General features: G+C 58.7%; 2 protein-coding genes across 7 annotated transcripts; both read right to left on the bottom strand.

Moving 5' to 3' along the window:
- Window positions 1-3,962: 3,962 nt before the first annotated feature.
- SBK2 (SH3 domain binding kinase family member 2) lies at window positions 3,963-8,925 on the bottom strand. Of its 6 annotated transcripts, none has more exons than XM_023245131.2 (5): window positions 8,806-8,925; window positions 8,072-8,208; window positions 7,482-7,736; window positions 5,452-5,654; window positions 3,963-5,039 (listed from the first exon to the last, which is right to left on the bottom strand). In XM_023245131.2, exons 3-5 carry the CDS (start codon window positions 7,732-7,734, stop codon window positions 4,446-4,448), a joined length of 1,050 nt encoding a protein of 349 aa, XP_023100899.1. In that variant the 5' UTR covers window positions 7,735-7,736; window positions 8,072-8,208; window positions 8,806-8,925; the 3' UTR covers window positions 3,963-4,445. The 6 variants fall into 6 exon arrangements, with proteins under 6 accessions (XP_023100899.1, XP_023100903.1, XP_044901573.1 ...); XM_023245135.2 differs by having other exon boundaries at window positions 8,072-8,225; window positions 8,806-8,876; XM_045045638.1 differs by having other exon boundaries at window positions 8,072-8,128; window positions 8,806-8,823.
- A 764-nt stretch (window positions 8,926-9,689) lies between these two features.
- Window positions 9,690-15,113, bottom strand: SBK3 (SH3 domain binding kinase family member 3). Its single transcript, XM_045046913.1, has 4 exons — window positions 15,069-15,113; window positions 14,382-14,643; window positions 13,667-13,869; window positions 9,690-11,734 (listed from the first exon to the last, which is right to left on the bottom strand). Exons 1-4 carry the CDS (start codon window positions 15,111-15,113, stop codon window positions 11,027-11,029), a joined length of 1,218 nt encoding a protein of 405 aa, XP_044902848.1. The 3' UTR covers window positions 9,690-11,026.
- Window positions 15,114-17,746: the final 2,633 nt, after the last annotated feature.

Below are 17,746 nucleotides of genomic sequence, written 5' to 3'. Positions count from 1 at the left end.
AAGGTCCCTCCACCCTCTGCTGCCTTCTGCCAGCCCCAAAGAGGCGAGTGCTTAATTATCCGGTCACTCTATCCCTGCTTGGCCAGGCAGCTAAGCCCAAACATCTGGCCCCGGGGCCCAAGGCCAGGGTGGATGGCCAGCCTCCACCTACTGCTGGCCCTGACCTGGACACCTCCCACGGGACGGCTGAGCCCTCTGCTGTGCCCGCCAGCTTGCACCAGGCCCAGAACAGTAGCTGCAGAGGCCTAGCAAGGTCAACTGATGCAGAAAAAACATTTGATAAAATTCAACACCCATTCACGGTTTACACACATACACTCTTAGCAGAGTCGGAGAAGAGGGGACTTCCTTAATCACACAAAGGGCGGACAGAGAGACACAGATCTGTCCTTTCCTATGGGCAATAATGGCTGTCCGTGTAGAAAACCCCAAAGAATCCAGTGCACAAATGATTGGTGTTAGTAAGAGTTCAGCTAGGGTGCAGGATCAGTACTCTCGAGTTGTGTCCCTTGCACCAGCAAGTGTGAACCGTGCTCTGGCGGCATAGGGCTCACCAGCACCGCCTCAGACCCACCAGATCAGAATCCGGGTTGTAAAGGGAGGCAGGTGATTCATGGCTGGCAGCCTTCATGTGTGAGAAGGATGGCCCAGGCCGTTTGCATATCTGTGTGAGCACCGAACTGCAGAAGACTACTGCCAGAGAGCTTGTTTCTAGAGGCTTCTCTGCTGGCCCTGCTCTGGCCCAAGGCAACCCCCCCTCCCCTCCATGGGAGCAGGGTGCAGGTTGGGTGTGGCCGCAAGGGTTTGATTCTCTGCGGCAACCGTCCTGACGTTCCTCATGAGTTTTCGTTTTGTGTTTTGTAAGTGAGGTGGATGGGACAGTGAAGCACGAGCCTGGGCTCAGGCCAAGTCACTTCCCTAATGGGCTCTGGTGGCTGGATCCTGGTCCCATCCCCGTGAGGATCTACCAGCCAGTATCCCCATGCAGAGGGAGAGAGAGAGGATGGAAATACTTTTTTTTTTTTTTTTAAACGAGAAACTCCACATTTTCACTTTGCACCGGACACCCACATGGCCCATCTTGCAAGCTTGGGGTTCCCCAGCTGGTCGGGGGCAGAATGTCCTTCATGGCCACAGGCCCGGGGAACACTTTAGAATTGCTGGGTGGGTTTTAAGAACAAAGACTGTGGAATCAGGCCAGAGCTGGGATGGAATTCAGGCTCTTTGGAAAGTAGGGTGTTCCCTGTCGGGGCCTCAACTGTCTTTTCTGTAAATCGGAGGAGGAGTAGGGAGTGGGTCCTGAATTTAAGGGCTTGGTTTGTGATTAATTCAGAGCTATTGCAAAGACAGAAGGGCTTTTTTCTTTCTCTTTAATGGGGATTCAGGGGCCGGAGAAGGAAAGAAAACCAATCAAGGCATGAAAACCTGGGAAAAGCCTGTTTTGTGGTGTTTTGTTTGTTGTTGTTGTTGTTTTTCATCTCATTGAGATGAAATTTACATGTCATAAAATTCACCCTTTCTCCGTGTACAATTCAGTGGCTTTTAACATAGAGAATTGTGCAACACAGACCATGATCTAATTCTAGAACGTGTCCACCACCATCACCACCCCCAAGAAGAAACGCTGTGCCCCTTAGTGGCCATTTCCCATTGTCCCCAACAGCCCCACCCTCAGCAACCACCAGTATTTCCTCCTCTGTTGATTGGCCTATTCTGGACATTTCCACAATGGAATCCTACGATGGATCATCTTCCACGACTGGCCTGTCTCTTCCCGTGGTGTTTGTGAGGTCCGTCCACGCTGTGGCATGTGTCAGTGCTCCCTTTGTCCCTTTTCATGGCCAAGTAATGTTCCAGAGTATGGATGGACCACATTTTGTTCATCCACTCATTTGTTGATGGACATTTCGGTGGTTTCCGCTTTTTGGCTCTTGTGAGCAACGTTGCTGTTAGTATCTGTGTGGACGCACGTTTTCGTTTTCTGTGGGCACATACTAGGAGCATAATTGCCGGGCCACGTGGTAATTCTGTGTTTAATGTTGTGAGGAACTGCTGACTGTCGTCCACAGTGGCTGCACTGTGTCACATCCCCCCAGCACGGCACGGGGGCCCAACTTCTCCACGTCCTCGTCAACACGTGTCAGTGGGTCTGGAGGCTCCTGTGACCTCCCATTTCTATCTCCATCATTTACTCCCGACCCCCAGTGCCCGTGTCCTCCCAGGAAAGAGTGTCTGCCTCACAGCCACAGGCATACACTCACACAAGCCCCCATGCACACTCACGCACACACGTATACCCACACACACTCCCTCACGCTGACTCACGCCCACACAAACCCCAGCCCGCTGTGCGGGACCCTTTTGGTGCTGACAGCCTGAAGATGCAATCTGGGTTTGACTCCTGGCTCCGACCCTGCCCCTGCCCCCAAGGTGCTACCTTGGCTGCCCTGGCTGCCCCTGTGGCTCCTACCTGTGAAATGGGGAGGGTCCTAGCGAGCGGGCAGATGTGTCTGCAGCAGGCGGAGGGGGGGTGTTGCTGCTGCTCGAGGAGCATGGCTTCTTTACTGTTAAGTTTTATGATCAGTATTAAGTTTTATTTAATAAGTAACTAATATTAATTAGCACTGCCCCTGCCCCTTTCAGGCCTTTCCTGGGAATCTTGGTCCTCCTCCCCTGCCCTGGGGCCCCCGACTGGGTGATTATCACTCCCAGTTAATCCTCAGCTGCTGCCACCAATTAACACCCTCTGCCATGCCCGGTTGGGGGGGGGGGCCTGCCTGCCCCTCCTATCTCCACTCCCCTCTTATCCAGCTCCACCCTGCCCCAGCCACCTCCAGCTTCTTTGGGACACATTCTTGGCGTGATGGCTCAGGCTATTTCAGATTCACGGATAAGATGGCAGGAGGTCCTGATCGTGCCCCCCCCCCCCCCCCGCCGCCACTTATCTACCTCCCTGTCTGGTTCTCTCCAGTGGTCCCCTACTCCAGTAAGCTCACCTGGGTTGCCTGGGACAGGGGCCATGCCCCTAGTCCTCTGGATTGAACCTAGATTGAAGGGCTTTGAGGGTCATCCCAAACCCCACCCCCTGCCCATGTAGCGCCTTGAGGCCACAGCAGGGGCACTGGAGGGGGTGGTGAGGGCCTGGGAGAGAGTGACACACGATCCAGCTCTGAGTTGTAGCCTTGCTCTGGGCTGGTGGCCAAAGAGGGCGAGGAGAGGAAGACAGAGTGTTTGCAAACAGGGCGGCTGCCAAGAAGGGGCCTGGGTGGAGGGGGGAAGGTGTGAAGGAGAGAGGGGCCCGGCCGGTGACTGGCAGTGGCGCCTGGGTGACTTTCCTCCTGCTGCACACACACACACTCAAGGTCTCACGGACACACAAACAGGCCCGACGTCCACACGCACGGAGCAAGGTGCGTGCAAACTTCCACCCAGTCCCCTCACACACAGGCTCAGACGCTCCGACACACGCAACACAATCACATCATCCACAGAGACACAGTCATGCCCTCACCGTCTCCCCCCCTCCCAACCCCCCACGGGCTCAGACGCTCACGGCCACGCTCCAGGCCAGCTCAGGCTCCTATCCACGGATGGCTCTGACGCTCAGTGCCTCTGCTCACACACAGGTCCTTGCAGAAGCAGGCTCACTCACAGACATGCGTGCGGCACGCAGCACGGCCACACGGGACCGTTTTCTGCCATTCTTTCCGTCTCTCCCTCCCTCTCTCTCTCTCTCTCTCTCTTCCTGACAACACGGTCCAGCATGTGCATTGCCCTTCTCTTTCCCAAGGTGACAGACCAACAGCATCATGGAGACCTAGGTGCCAGATGAAGTTGGGTGAGAGAAGAGAGGACACATTATCAGGAGGGCGACAGCCTGGCGTGCAGGCAGAAGAACAGGGCAACGGGAGTAAGTGAAGCCCAGCCTGGGAGGAGAGAAAGACGGGGCAGGAAGACAGGGACACAAACCAGACGGGTTCGTTTATTGTACACGCATTCCCCGGCCCTTGCTATGGACCAGGACAGAGACAGCTACGTGGGGGACCCCCCAGGACAGGCTGGACCCCTGTCCCCCAGCAGGACACAGACCCACGTGTATGTCACAGAGGGAAGGGGGCCAGAGAGTGAAGACATGCGGCTGCCCGGTGGGGGGTGGGGGGCTTCACTGAGGAGCGGGAGGTGAGGAAATGAGCCAGGAGACCACAGGCAAAGGCAACGGCGTTTGCCAAAGCCCCGGGGCAGATGGCGACGGTGACACGGAGGCCCCCCAGGCCACGCGAGGGACGCGGAATGCCCACGCAGGAGGAAGGGAAGGCCGAGAGGGGCAAAGAGGTGAGAGGGAAGCCACAAGCCACCCCGTGAAGGCAGAGGAGACCTCAGGATGTGGGGTCCACCCGGCTCCCTTCCAGAGTCTCTGCAGGAAGGTGGGCTCAGGCTGTGCCCGCTCACTCTCCATCCTCCTGTCCGTCCCCCTCATCCACCTCCTCAGCCTCCCCCTCCCGCTGCCTCCAGGGACGCCCCAGGTAGTCCCGGACGGAGCCCACGGGGCTCCTCTTGCGGGGGCGAGGATCCAGCAGCCCCCACAGGAGACTGTCCGCCTCCGGCGTCAGGCCGAACCAGGGCTGCGGACGGTCCTGGGGCTGGCCGGACGCCTGCCAGATGAGGAAGTCGTCGTAGAAGGGGTCGGCCTCGGCCAGGGGCTGGTCCCAGGGGAAGTAGCCGGTGAGGAGGCAGAAGAGCAGGACCCCCAGCGCCCAGGCGTCCAGGGCAGGCTGGATGGGCAGGCCCTCGGGGAGGGGCGGGGGGCAGCAGAGCTCGGGGGCCGTGTAAGGGATGGGCGGCCCGGTCAGGCGCAGCAGGGTCCCGCGGGGCCGCGTGTGGCCGAAGTCGGTCAGTTTGACCTGCTGGCAGGCGGGGTCGCACACCAGCACGTTCTCGGGCTTGACGTCCCGGTACACCAGGCCGCGGGAGTGGATGTGCTCCAGGGCTGAGGCCAGCTGAGCTGCGCAGCGCTGTACGGCCGGCTGCGGGAGGCCCACCTGCGGGGGACGGCGTCAGGGCCCTCCACCCGGCCCCGCCCCGCCCCGCCCCGGCCAACCGGGGGAAGCGTCTCCCCAGTCCCAGGGACGCCCCGGAGAATGCATGACCTCAGATAAGTCTGCCACGGTGAGGCCTAGTGTGTGACCCCGATGGGCCCAGGGGGGCCTAGTGTGACCCCGTGAGGGCTCCTGTGACCCCCATGAGGCTCAGTGAAACCCAGTGAGGCCTGGGGTGAGTCCATGAGGGCCGGTGAATCTCAGTGGGGGATAGTGTCGGTTCTCTCTCCTCCAGGGAGGCCCCATGAGGGGCCTCGGGGGCTACAGTGAGGCTGGGTGAAGCCCAATTCGGTGAGCGCACTCCTGAGCCCCAGAGGGACACCCTCGGAGGCCTGCTCGGGGTCTACCTACCCACCTTGGGCTGGATGAAGGTGATGAGGTCCCCACACAGGACAGGCTCCGTCAGGAAGCTGTAGGAGGTGGCGGACTCGATGCCGATGCCGTAGGCCGCTACTATGGCCGAATGTGTGCCCAGCGAGAGGCCCACGCAGAACTCATACAGGAAGCCGCGGAGAGACGTGGAGGCCTTTGGGAGTTCCTTCAGGGCCAGGGTAGTGCCTGGGGGCAGCAGAGACAGGTGTGGAAGGAGTGTGAGAGCCCAGGGTCACCTTGCCGGCCCCTCAGCCCAGACTCGTCCCCACATGCCGTCGCCGTGTCTTCCAATCCCTGCCTCCCTACCCTGCCCACCCCAGATGGCCACGAAAACACTGCCAGCGGTAATGACCGTAATAATGCAGGCATTCGGTGAGTTTCTGCCCCGCTGTCTCAGAGCAGACAGAGGGGAGCCCCGTAGACCGAACTCAGAACCTCACATGACCTAGTTTGCAAAGCCCTTCATCCCAACAAAACCCCGGGCACAAAAGCCACGTCGAAGGCAGTGGGAGAAAAGACGTCCTGCACTGGCGAATCGATCTGATCAAGGAGGAATCCTAAGGAGGTTGTCACCCATGCAAGCCATTTCCTGGAACGAAGTTCCCCGAAGCCAGGAACTCTGGTGGCTTCCATTTTTTGATTCCCCAGCAGCCGCGAGGTCCCAGCCTCCTGTATCAGGAGGCCATGCGTGATGGAGAGAGGTCACCTCCTCACCTAAAACACTGACCATTCTCTTCCCACCCCTCAGCCGGATGCAGCGGCGCCTTTTCTGACCGTCTGCAAGTACCCTGGATTCCCGCCATCATGGCACATGCCACCTTCTATTTTGATGGTACCCGTCCCTCTGCACTCGCTCTGCGCTGTGAGCCCTCAGGGGCTCTGGGTCTCTACCTCGATGCCCCCACTGCCTCCCAGCGTGGGGCGGGCACCCAGAAGGTCGAATGAAGCAGTGCCCACCCCCCGTGTCCCCATTACTGCCGGTGCCTCGATGTTCTGCGACGACTCACGTCTGCATCTCTGTCTGCCTGTCTCTCCGTCATGGGCTGAACCGTGCACCCCCCCTCCCCAAATCCTGACGTCGGGGTCCTCACTCCCAGTTTCACAGAACATAACTGTATTTGGAGATAGGGTCTTGAAGAGGTAAAATGAGGTCACAGTCCACCGCGACTGGCGTCCCTATAAAAGGAGGAAGCTGGACACAGACACGCACATGTGAGGACACTGGGAGGAGACGGCCGTGTGCAAGCCAAGGAGAGCGGCCTCGGAGGAGACTGAGTCTGCCCACACCAGGGTCTCAGACTTCCGGCCCCCACAGGTGTGAGCAAACAAATCCCTATGTTTTCAGCCGCCCTAGTCCGTGGGGCCTTGTCTGGGCCGCCCAAGCACGCCAGTACTGTCTCTGTCCCTACCCATCCTGGAGCTCCTCCTTGAAGGCAGGGCTGACTCAGATTGATCTCTGGCTTCCAGGCAGCAACCACCCAGGACAGGGCAGAGCCCCCAAGGTGGCCTTGGAAGCCCGAATTGACACCGACTCCGAGTCCATCCATACTGTCCCTGTTTCAGGGGAAGGACAGAGGATGTGTCCACACTGGCAGAAAGGTAACAGACAGGGGGTGGGGGCAGTGTGCCCTGCAAGCCCACTGTGCACCAGCCTTGCTAAGTACCTGGCAGACGGCATGAGTCCGCATCATCCCCATGGCGACCGCTAAGCTGGCCACATGTGAGCGCCAGAGGGAGGGACTCTCTTGCTCCCCTTTCTTACCGGCAACTCGAGCCATCGACATACGCTCAGAGAAAAACACAGTCTTTCCAGAGGAGGAATCATCACCCGCATTTCCGAAGGAGGAGGCCGAGGCTCAGAGAGGGTAGGGAACTTCCCAAGAACACACAGCCCGGAAGGGGCAGAGGCAACACTTGGTTCATGTTTACGGACTCCCCGGCCTCGGCCAGCTTCTGCCGGGGCCCAGTCCGCCACCCTCTGCCCCTCCAGTATCTGTCTCCAGGCCCTGGTACCTTTCTGGCGATGGGTGACCAGCAGGACCCGGCCGAAGCGGCCCTGGCCCAGGGGACGCACTTGCTGGTAAAGCTCGTCCACCTCGGCTCGGACCAGGGTCTGGGCGCTCAGCGCCATCATGTCCTCTAGCTCCAGGGCTGCCTCCTGGCCCTGCCGGAGCTCCTCTGCCGTGAGGCCCCCTAGGTCCTCCTCGGCCAAGTTCTCCGCAGCCCCCGTCTCCACCTGTTCCTCATCTGACTGTTTGCCGGGCATCTCTGCAGGGCAGAGTAGAGACAGTGACCCAGGGCCGAGGTCCTGCTAGACCTGGGGCCCAAGGGACGAGGGGCTGCGAGTCTGGCCTCCTGGGCCTGAGGGAGGAGGGGGCTTGGGGGGGGGCTAGACTCCTGGGGCTAGGGGCTCATTGGCACTCCCCACTGTGACTCAGTCTCTCTCTTCATTAGCCGCATCTGAGGAGTGGGGAGACCAGTTGCGGGTTGGGGTGAGGTCAAGCCTAAGGTCACAGATATCTCTCGCCCCTGCCCCCACATCCCTGCGCCACCCAATGGCCCAAGGGTGAAAGATGAACCAGATAACTCGAGACACCCCCCACCTTGTTTCCAAAGCAAACAGACTTGGGCCCTGGGGGTGGATGAGTAGCCTCTTTCGCCTAAGAGCAAACAGGTGTTCTCTGCCTCCAGGGGCTGGGGAGGGCGGCTGCGCACGCCAGGGCCGTGGGGACGCTGGGACCTGGATGGGAGCAAGCACTTGGGAGAAGTCCCCAAGTCCTTGAGACGCCTGGGGTCCAGCTCTGACCTTACTCCTCCTCTCTCAGACCCAGGAGTCCTGGCCCCCAGTCCCTCCTCCCTCAGACCAGGAGTCCTGGCCCCCAGGACCTGCTCCCTCAGACCCAGGAGTCCTGCCCCAGCCCCTCCTCCCTCAGATTCAGGACTCCAGGCTCCCTCTCCTCTCCTCCCTCAGACCCAGGACTCCAGGCCACCACCCTCCTCCCCGCTCAGACCCAGCACTCCAGTCCCTCCAGCACCTCCTCCCTCAGACCCAGGAGTCCAGACCAACCACCCCCCCCCCAGCTCCCTCCTCCCTCAGACCGGGACTCTGGACCACCAGCCCACCCCTCTCCTGAACCTTATATGACTCACACATCTTTTGACTCCCAGACTCTCTTTCCCTAACACTCAACCACCCTACGGCCTCAAAGTTCAGCCCCGGCCCTCTGAGGGACCTAGGACTGTGGCCAACTGCCCGGCTTCACTATCAGGTGCTGCCCACCTCACGCGGCTTAACCCTTGCCTCCTCCTGACCTGGGCTCCGGCCTCCAAGCCTCACCTTCTCCAAAGCTTGCCCGACCCTTCGCTGCCTGCTGTGGTCAGTGCCCAGCACTAGATCCCATGCCAGCAGAGGCCTGCCCGGGAGCAGACCCCGCCCCCACCTAGGGGGTCGTAGGCCCCGCCCCTGGCCCCGCCCCTTCTACCCCACTGGGGCCAGAGCGACATCGTGTGTTGACTCCTAGAACTGGCTGCTGTCAGAAATGTGTCCCAGACCCAGGCCCCCAGCCCCCTCCTCCCTCAGACCTGGGAGTCCAGGCTCCAGCCCCTCCTCCCTCAGACCTGGGAGTCCAGGCCCCCAGCGCCTCCTCCCTCAGACCCAGGAGTCCGGGCTCCCATTAGCCTCCTCCCTCAGATCCAGGATTCCAGGCCACCAGCCCTTCCTCCCTCAGACCCAGAAGCTCAGGCCCCCAGCCCCTCCTCCCTCAGATCCTCCTCCCTCAGACCCAGGACTCTAGGACCCCAGTGCCCCCTCCCTCAGACCCAGGAGTCCGGGCCACTGTAGAGGATGACATCATTTCTCTTGCTTGCCCCTGCCTTGACCCCACCCAGCTGCCCCATCAATGCCCCATTGACAGGTCAGACACAAGTGTTTGGTGAGGGGTGTCCAGGGGATGAGACACTGGGGTCCTGTTTGGGGAAAGGATGAGACAACGAGATTCCAGAACGATGCAGTGAGAGATGATCTCAGACTTGGGGCAGAGGGGAAGCAGGTGGTAGAGCAACTGGGAAGGGAGGGGAGGGGAGGGGAGGGGAGGTCTGCGTTCTGAATCCGAAGACTTTAAAGTTGGAGGGAGGGGGTAGGCAGAATCTCCAGGGTCTGAGGGAGGAGGGGCCGGGGCCTGGGATGTCACATCTCCTCGCCAGGTTTACAGCAAGAGGACCCCTGTGGACTCACTTCATTTTTTTTTTTAATAAACCTTTATTTCAGAATAACTTTAGATTTCCAGAATAGCCTGAAAGATGGTGCTGAGAACTGCCGGGCCGTCCCCCGCTCCCCACCAGGTTGATATCTGACACAGCCAACGACCCCACATTTGTCCAAACAAAGAAATCATCACTCAGACGCCTCCGCCAACAACCTTACGCTGTCCCCGGGTCCAATCCAGGACACCACACTGTGCTTGGTGGACCCACGTGTTTAAGTCTAGAAGGCACGAGGGACAGATTCCCGTGGAGGGAGCAGTTCCCATTCCTGACTCTGCCGGGTGCTGGGGCCAGATGCACGCAGCCCCTGCCCTGCAGGTGTGAAGCATCATAAGCAAGGGGTACGTGTGCCTGCGTGTGTGTCGTGGGGCACACGGCTCCCAGCCTGGCCCAGGTGAATGCACGGTCTTCCAAAGCAGCTGTGGCCCTCCACATGGACGGCTCTGAGGTCCACACGCCTGGGACAGTCACACACCTTGGTGCTCTGTGCTCGTAGGGAGCCGGCGCAGGGCACTCGCCATGTGGGAGCGGAAAGGATGTCGAAACAGAAAACAAAAACAAAAACAAGTCCATCCTGGACAGCACAGGAGGTGAGGCCGAAAAAGATGGGAGACACAGGTCACCCGGATAAAATTTCCCGAGGCTGGAGAGGGCCTGGGGAGAGGTCCACTTCTTGGAGGCACTGAGCTGCGGACAACGCCATTCTTGGGAAGGACGCAAGAAGTAGCTGCCGGAAGTGTGTGCGTGCGTGTGTGTGTGTGTGTGTGTGTGTGTGTGTGTATTTAGGTCCAGAAAGAATGAGTGACTTCCCCAATATGTCACCCAGAGCCCCAGGAAATGGGAGAAGGAGATGAGGTGTCCATCATCAGATTTCAGTCAGATCCTGAAAGCCCAGATTTAGTGACAGGGACAGTGAGCGTCAACTGGGTCTTGGTGGGGATGAGTGACCCCATCAGAAGTCCATGATGAGGATTCAGCATGTCCCTGCACTGCGGAAATGCGTCTGCGGAAACAGTGCCTTCCTTCAAGAAGACACATTCAGGACAGAAGGAAGAGGGGCTGGGGGCCTAGACTCCCGGGTCTGAGGGAGGAGGGGCTGGGTCTTGGGCTCCCGGGTCCTCAGCTGAGAGGGAAATTGTGCGCCCCAGTCCAGCCCTCAGCAGGGTGAGATGCAGTATGTTCCATCCCTGTCCTCCCGGGAGCAGCTGTCTCCATCCAGGTGGCCAGGGTTGGGGGAGGGAGGCTGCGGGAGGGGCCTCTGGCCCAGGCTGTGGCCACCTGTCTCAGTCACCTGGTCAGGGAGCTCCCCCATCTGTCCCCATCCTCCTGCCACCTTTGCCCTCCTGCTCTTCCTCCTCCTCCTCCTCTTCCTCCTCTGTCCCCTCCTCCAGGCTCGCTCCCCCCTCTTCCTCCTCCTCCCCATCTTCACCAGACATGTCCCCCAAGCCCCCAGACCCCTCTCTGTTCCTCTCTAACCCCCAGTCATCCCCCAAGAAGTCCAGGACAACCAGCGGGGGGCTCCTAGTCTCGGGATCCAGGTCTAGAAGCCCCTGGAGCAATGCCAGAGCTGGGGGAGCAAACTGGTCCCAAGGGGGGGGTGGTTGAGGCGGCTGGGGCCTGGTGGTCAGCCAGCCAGCAAAGGCCTCGAACTCGGGGTCAGGGGCCAGGGCCACATCCCAAGGGAAACAGGCAGTGGCAGCACAGAAGAGAAGCACCCCCAGGCCCCAGGAGTCCACCGCTGGGCGCAGGGGCAGGGTGTCAGGTGGCAGCAAGAGGCAGAGCTCGGGTGGGGCGGAGGGCAGCGGCCCTGGTGGGGCAGGGGTTGGACTGCCCTCGGGCCGGGTCAGACCTAGGTCACCTAGGGCCACACGGCTGCAGACAGGGTCAAAGACCAGCACGTTGTCTGGCTTGACATCCGCATGGACCAGCCCCCGGCCATGGAGGAAGTCCAGGGCTCCGGCTAGCTGGGCCACCACCCTCTTCACCAGCAGCTCTGGGAGGCCCTGGGGTCAAGGAGAGATGAGAGTCAGGCTCCTTCTTTATTTTGTTTCTTGGGGTTCAAGAATTCAGAACCTCAGACCAGTGGCTACCTCTAGTGTCTCCACCGCACCCCTAACACCTTCTCCAGATTATCCTCAGCCACAATCTGCAGCCGCCCTGCACTCTAACCCCCACGAATGTCGTCACTGGAACCCCAGACTGAACCAGAAGCTCTTTTAGCTTCCACCAAGGTTTCTCCTAACCCTGATACTCAGACCCACTCCTTACATTTCTTTTCTCCTCTAGCCCTACCACCCAGATCTCCAATGGGAACCCAAATCTCATATTTTATCCTAAGCTTAGTCCCTACTAATTTAGATCCTGTGTCTAACTCAGACCCCAATCTAAAGTCAGTTTATTTCGGGGCGCCCGGGTGGCGCAGTCGGTTAGGCGTCCGACTTCAGCCAGGTCACGATCTCGCGGTCCGTGAGTTTGAGCCCCGCATCGGGCTCTGGGCTGATGGCTCAGAGCCTGGAGCCTGTTTCCGATTCTGTGTCTCCCTCTCTCTCTGCCCCTCCCCCGTTCATGCTCTGTCTCTCTCTGTCCCAAAAATAAATAAACGTTGAAAAAAAAATTAAAAAAAAAAAAGTCAGTTTATTTCATCAGTCAATTGAGAAATCTATCTATCAAGCTAGCCGGGCAGCTAGTCAGCAATCCATCCATCCAACCTCTCATCCAGTCAACAATCTACACAGCAGGGTTTCTGCTTAACATCCTTTCCACCAGCAAGTCAGCAATCCAGTGATTTATTCAAATATTTAATAACCAAAATCCGTCCATTCTTCCTTGCTTCCTTCCATGTATCTACCATCCACCCATCCATCCATCCGTCTATCCATCCATCCATCCGTCCTTCAATCCATCCACCCACCCACCCATCCATCCATCCGTCCATCCATCCACCCATCCACCCACCCACCCATCCATCCATCCATCCGTCCATCTGTCCGTCCGTCCATCCATCCACCCATCCATCCTTCAATCCTCCCACCCACCGATCTTTCCACCCACCCGTCTTTTCATCCATGCATCTTTCCAACCATCCATCCATCCACCTATCCATCCATCCATTCATCTGTCTCCCTCCCTTCTCTTTTTCCATCTGTTTATCTCCAACCCTATCTCAAACCCAAAATCTATTCTTTTAAATATTTTTTTTCAATGTTTATTTATTTTTGGGACACAGAGACACAGAGCATGAACGGGGGAGGGGCAGAGAGCGAGGGAGACACAGAATCGGAAACAGGCTCCAGGCTCCGAGCCATCAGCCCAGAGCCCGATGCGGGGCTCGAACTCACGGACCGCGAGATCGTGACCTGGCTGAAGTCGGACGCTTAACCGACTGCGCCACCCAGGCGCCCCTCCAAAATCTATTCTTAAAGATGGTCTCACTCTAATCTTCAAACTCATGTGCCCCCAGAATCTCATGGATTCAGTCCTGACCTGGTCTCCTCACCAGAGGAAACCTCAGTACAGCCCATCTCCAACTCAGTCTGTATACATATCCTTACCCATCCCTGTCTCACTCTGCAACCCCATCAATACTTTTCACACCCATTACCATTCTATAATCAAACATAAACTCAACCCACCCAACTTCACCCACTCCCACACTCCCAACCGCAGTGCCAATTAAAATGCCACCCCTAACTTCATCCCCAACCCCAAATCCAACCCCCTGCCCGTGCAAACTTGCGTTGAGTGGTCGGGTGGCTTAAGGTTAGAGTTAGGCATGGGATTGCACTGACAATTAGAAATAAGGAGGTTGTCTGGGGGCTTAGGACAGAGCGAGCTTGAAGACGGGTTTGGGTGTCAGGATTGGTGATAGGAGTGGGTTAGGGACAGAGTTGTACATGGGATAAGCAGTCCCGACCTTTGTCCCCAACCTGCCTCACCCGTTCCTGCAGCATCCCGCTGAGGTCTCCATATGGTGCATACTCCTGGGCAAAGGCAAAGTGTCGGGGGGTCTGCAGGGGTCCTGCTAGGGTCTGGAGTAAGCCTGGGTGTGATGAGACACAGCGGCCCACACAGAACTCTCTCAGAAAGGTGGTTCTCAGGACCATGTCTCGACGCAGGAGCTTCAGGGCCACAGCAGGACCTGCCGGGGAAATGGGTGCAGAAGGGAACTCAGGGAACCCTGATCTTTGCTGTGGGGCCTTAGGCAAACTGCCTAACCTCTCTGAGCCTCAGATGTTTCATATGCAAAAACAAGAGTGGCAGTGTCTGACCTCTCTGTGCTTCCAGTTTGTCCTTGTATGAAGTAGGGGTTGAAGGTGACCTTCCCTGAGGACTCTTCCTGCTCTGTGTGGCCTTGCACAACGGTCTTACCCTCTCTGAGCCTCAGTTTTGTCTCGAATAAAGTAGGGGACGTGGTGACTTGAGTTCCAATCCAAGCTGCCTTCCTGCCTTGCTGCGTGGCCTCGGGAAAGTCTCTTACCTTCTTTGGATGAGCTCTGTTTATTGGAGGACCAAAGAGCTCTTGACTTTCTGAGAACCCCCATCCAGATGAAGGGCTCCCATCATCTCCTGAGGATGCTCTTTGTCTCAGTGGCTTCTGAGAACCCTATTATGGGGAAGTTCTAGGGTCTGCCCTTTGGTGGTCCAACTCACCTCCTTGGCGAGGCCGGGCAAGGAGTACGCGGCCATAGGAGCCGGAGCCAAGCTTTCGGATGAGGCGGTACTGAACACGCAGATTTCTCAGTGGGGTCACCCTGGTGGCTGTCAGCTCCACGAGCCGTTGGAGGGCCGTAGCTGTGTCCTCCTGTAGGAGAGGAGTAGAAGTGGGGAGGGGGTGAGTCTGGGGCCCACTGAGAGCAGTGGGGGAAATTGGAGGCCCAGCCCAGGGCTGATGTGGGGTGCCAGGGTTATAGGGTCATTGTCCCCGGGGAGGAGGATGAGTCATAATGACTCACTGGCCTTAGGGCCACCTGTTTTTGTGTCCTAGCGGGGTTAAGGGTGATTGTCTCGGAGACCCTGCCCAGGTCCATCAGTGGGAACCACCAGGAGCCCCCCGCCCAGGTTGGGACTGCGCCCTCAGCCGACACAACCCCCACCCCACGCGATTCTCTCTCCATCCTCCTCATCCAGTGCTTTGTTCTTTCTTTCTGAGCCTATTTCCCTGGCAGCCTCGGTCTTGCTGTGTATCCTTGGGTTTGCGTCATTCTGGGTCTCTGATGTTTCTGTTTCCCGGTCTCTTCCATTGCTCTCTGTGTGTCTGCTCACTGTCCCTCCGCGTGTCTATCTCCGACTCTGTTTTCTGCCTCTCTGTCTGCCTTTCCCTCGTCTCCCAGCTCTCACCTCTGGGTCCCCATCCTCATGGTTCTCGGGGTCCCTTAGCTCCATGTCAGGGTCCCCTGGTGTCAGCCGGCCCTTGAGCAAGCACCTCCTGTCTGGGTCCACAGAGCCCCACCGGCCCTACAGGCCCAGCAGAGCTGAGATCTAGAGCCCGTGTAAAAGGGCCTGTCTCGATCTCCCCCTGCCTGGTCAGGATTTCTGTGACATCCTCCGCCCGACTTTTGCCTCCTTGTCGGCCCTGGTCTCTGTGTGTCCGTCTGTATTATCCTGCCGGCCTCTCTCTCCCTCTCAAACCTCCTTGCCCTCTCTGACCTCGCAGTATCGTTGCTTCTGTGTGATTATCTTTCTCAGTCTCTCTCTCCTCCCTCCCTGTCCCGGCTCTCAGGCCTCAGGGTGGGTCTCCCTGCCCATTCTCTCGTCCCCACTGTTGTCCCCACTGTCTGTCATTCAGGATAGTCCACACTCCGTGGCCCCCCGTTCTTCCCTGTCTCTACTTTTCTGTTCTCCCGCTCGGCCTCACTCTGGCCTGCTCTCCCGAGTGTCTCTCTGTCTCACTCCTCCTGCCTTTGTTCCTGACTCTCTCTCTCAGAGCCTTTGTCCCTCCCTTTCTCTGAGCCCGGGACAGGGGTGTGTGTGACAGCTCAGAGACATCCTGTCCCCCCCACACCCCTCCCTCACCCCCTCTGACCCGCTGCCCCCCTCCCTCCCCCTTCCAAACTTAGACCAGCTTGGACTCTGGGCTCTGGTCCCAGGACAGAGGGGACAAAACGTATTGTGAACCCCCAAGGGCCAGGCCTGAGGGCAGTGGGAAAAGGGGAGACAGGCCCCTTCACATACCTTACTTGGGATGGGATATCCAGAGCTCCGTGCATTCTGTCTTCCTCCATGGGATGGGGGTCTGGCCTCCAGGAACCAGGGAGACCATTCCCAAAGTCCCGTTCTTTAATATTGAGTCCCCAGCCCCTCCTCCCTCAGACCAGCAGTCCAGGCCCCCAGTCCCTCCTCCCTCAGACCAGGAGTCCAGGCCCCCAGTCCCTCCTCCATCAGACCCAGGAGTCCAGACCCCCCAACCCCCTCCTCCCTCAGACCCAGGAGTCCAGACTCCAGACTCTCCTCCCTCAGACCCAGGAGTCCAGAACCCCCAACCCCCTCCTCCCTCAGACCCAGGAGTCCAGGCCCCCCAACCCCCTCCTCCCTCAGACCCAGAAGTCCTGCCCCCAGCCCTTCCTCCCTCAGACCAGGAGTCCAGACCCCCAGCCCCCTCCTCCCTCAGACCCAGAAGTCCAGGCACCCAGACCCTCCTTCCTCAAACCCAGGAGTCCAGGCCCCCAGCGCCTCCCCTCTCAGACCCAGGAGTCCAGACTCCAGACCCTCCTCCCTCAGACCAGGTTGTCCAGAACCCAGCCCCTCCTCCCTCAGACCCAGGAGTCCTGCCCCCCAGCCCCTCCTCCCTCAGACCCTGGAGTCCAGACCCCAGCCCCCTCCTCCCTCAGACCCAGGAGTCCTGCCCCCAGCCCCCTCCTCCCTCAGACCCAGGACTCTAGGCCCCCAGTCTCCTCCTCCCTCAGACCTAGGAGTCCTGGCTTCTCTTCCCTCAGACCCAGGAGTCCTGCCCCCAGCCCCTCCTCCCTCAGACCAGGTTGTCCAGAACCCAGCCCCTCCTCCCTCAGACCCAGGAGTCCTGCCCCCAGCCCCTCCTCCCTCAGACCAGGTTGTCCAGAACCCAGCCCCTCCTCCCTCAGACCCAGGAGTCCTGCCCCCAGCCCCTCCTCCCTCAGACCCAGGAATCCAGACCCCCAGCCCCTCCTCCCTCAGACCCAGGGGCTCTAATAGCCAAGAGATGCACCGGGCAAAAGGACTTCTTTCCAGGCCTCAGCATCTGCTCTGAGCCTGGCTCTGTGCAGGGTGTGGGGTGGGGCTTTACCCTGGATCCTCCCAGCCATCCAAAAAAGGATGGACATTTAGCCCCAGTTTTCAGAGCAGGAAACTGAGGTTCTGAGCTGGGATCACCTTACACAAGGTCACAGGGGGAGGAGGAGATCGTGGGACCTGAGCCAGGTCCGAGTGACTCACAGCCCTGTTGTGTGCCCAACTGGGTTTCACTACTACTACAGCCCTGCTATTAATAAAGACACAGCAACAACGTTACCCAGACTCTGGAAGGATCCTGAGAAACTGGCTACGACGTTGCCCCTGGGAACCCGGGAGGGGGAGGGGGGCGGTGCGGGCAGAGAGAGAGGCAGAGAGAGAACTCTTCCCTCTTTGATTTTTTTTTTGGGGGGGGGGCGTTGGTTGTGAAAAGTTGCAAACATGCAGAAACGGCGAAAGAATGCCACCCTGACCAGACTTTACATGTTCACTTTCTTCAGCACTCTCTTTTCTTTTGGGGGGGAATGAAGTGTTTTAAAGTCAATTACAGCCTAGGGATATCTTTCTGGGTTCAGGGGTATGCTGCTGGTGTTTGCTTTCAAATATTCCAGCGAGAGAAAATCCAAGAATGCACGGAGGGTTGGAGTGGGGGGGCGGGGGGAATGCCGAGACAGGAAGGGGACTTGGGCGCGTGGCTCAGCGAGAAAAAAGGCATTTCTTTCACTCTTTAGTGCTGGACATTTTTCCTCCTAAAGAGCTAAAAGTCGCCAAATACACCGCAAGTGTCGTAAGAAATTCTTGCAACACTGGGG

Source organism: Felis catus, chromosome E2 (genome assembly GCF_018350175.1).
Source record: "Felis catus isolate Fca126 chromosome E2, F.catus_Fca126_mat1.0, whole genome shotgun sequence".
Taxonomy (NCBI): domain Eukaryota; kingdom Metazoa; phylum Chordata; class Mammalia; order Carnivora; family Felidae; genus Felis; species Felis catus.
The sequence above is the reverse complement of the archived record's forward strand: the minus strand, read 5'-3'. Positions and strand labels throughout refer to the sequence as shown.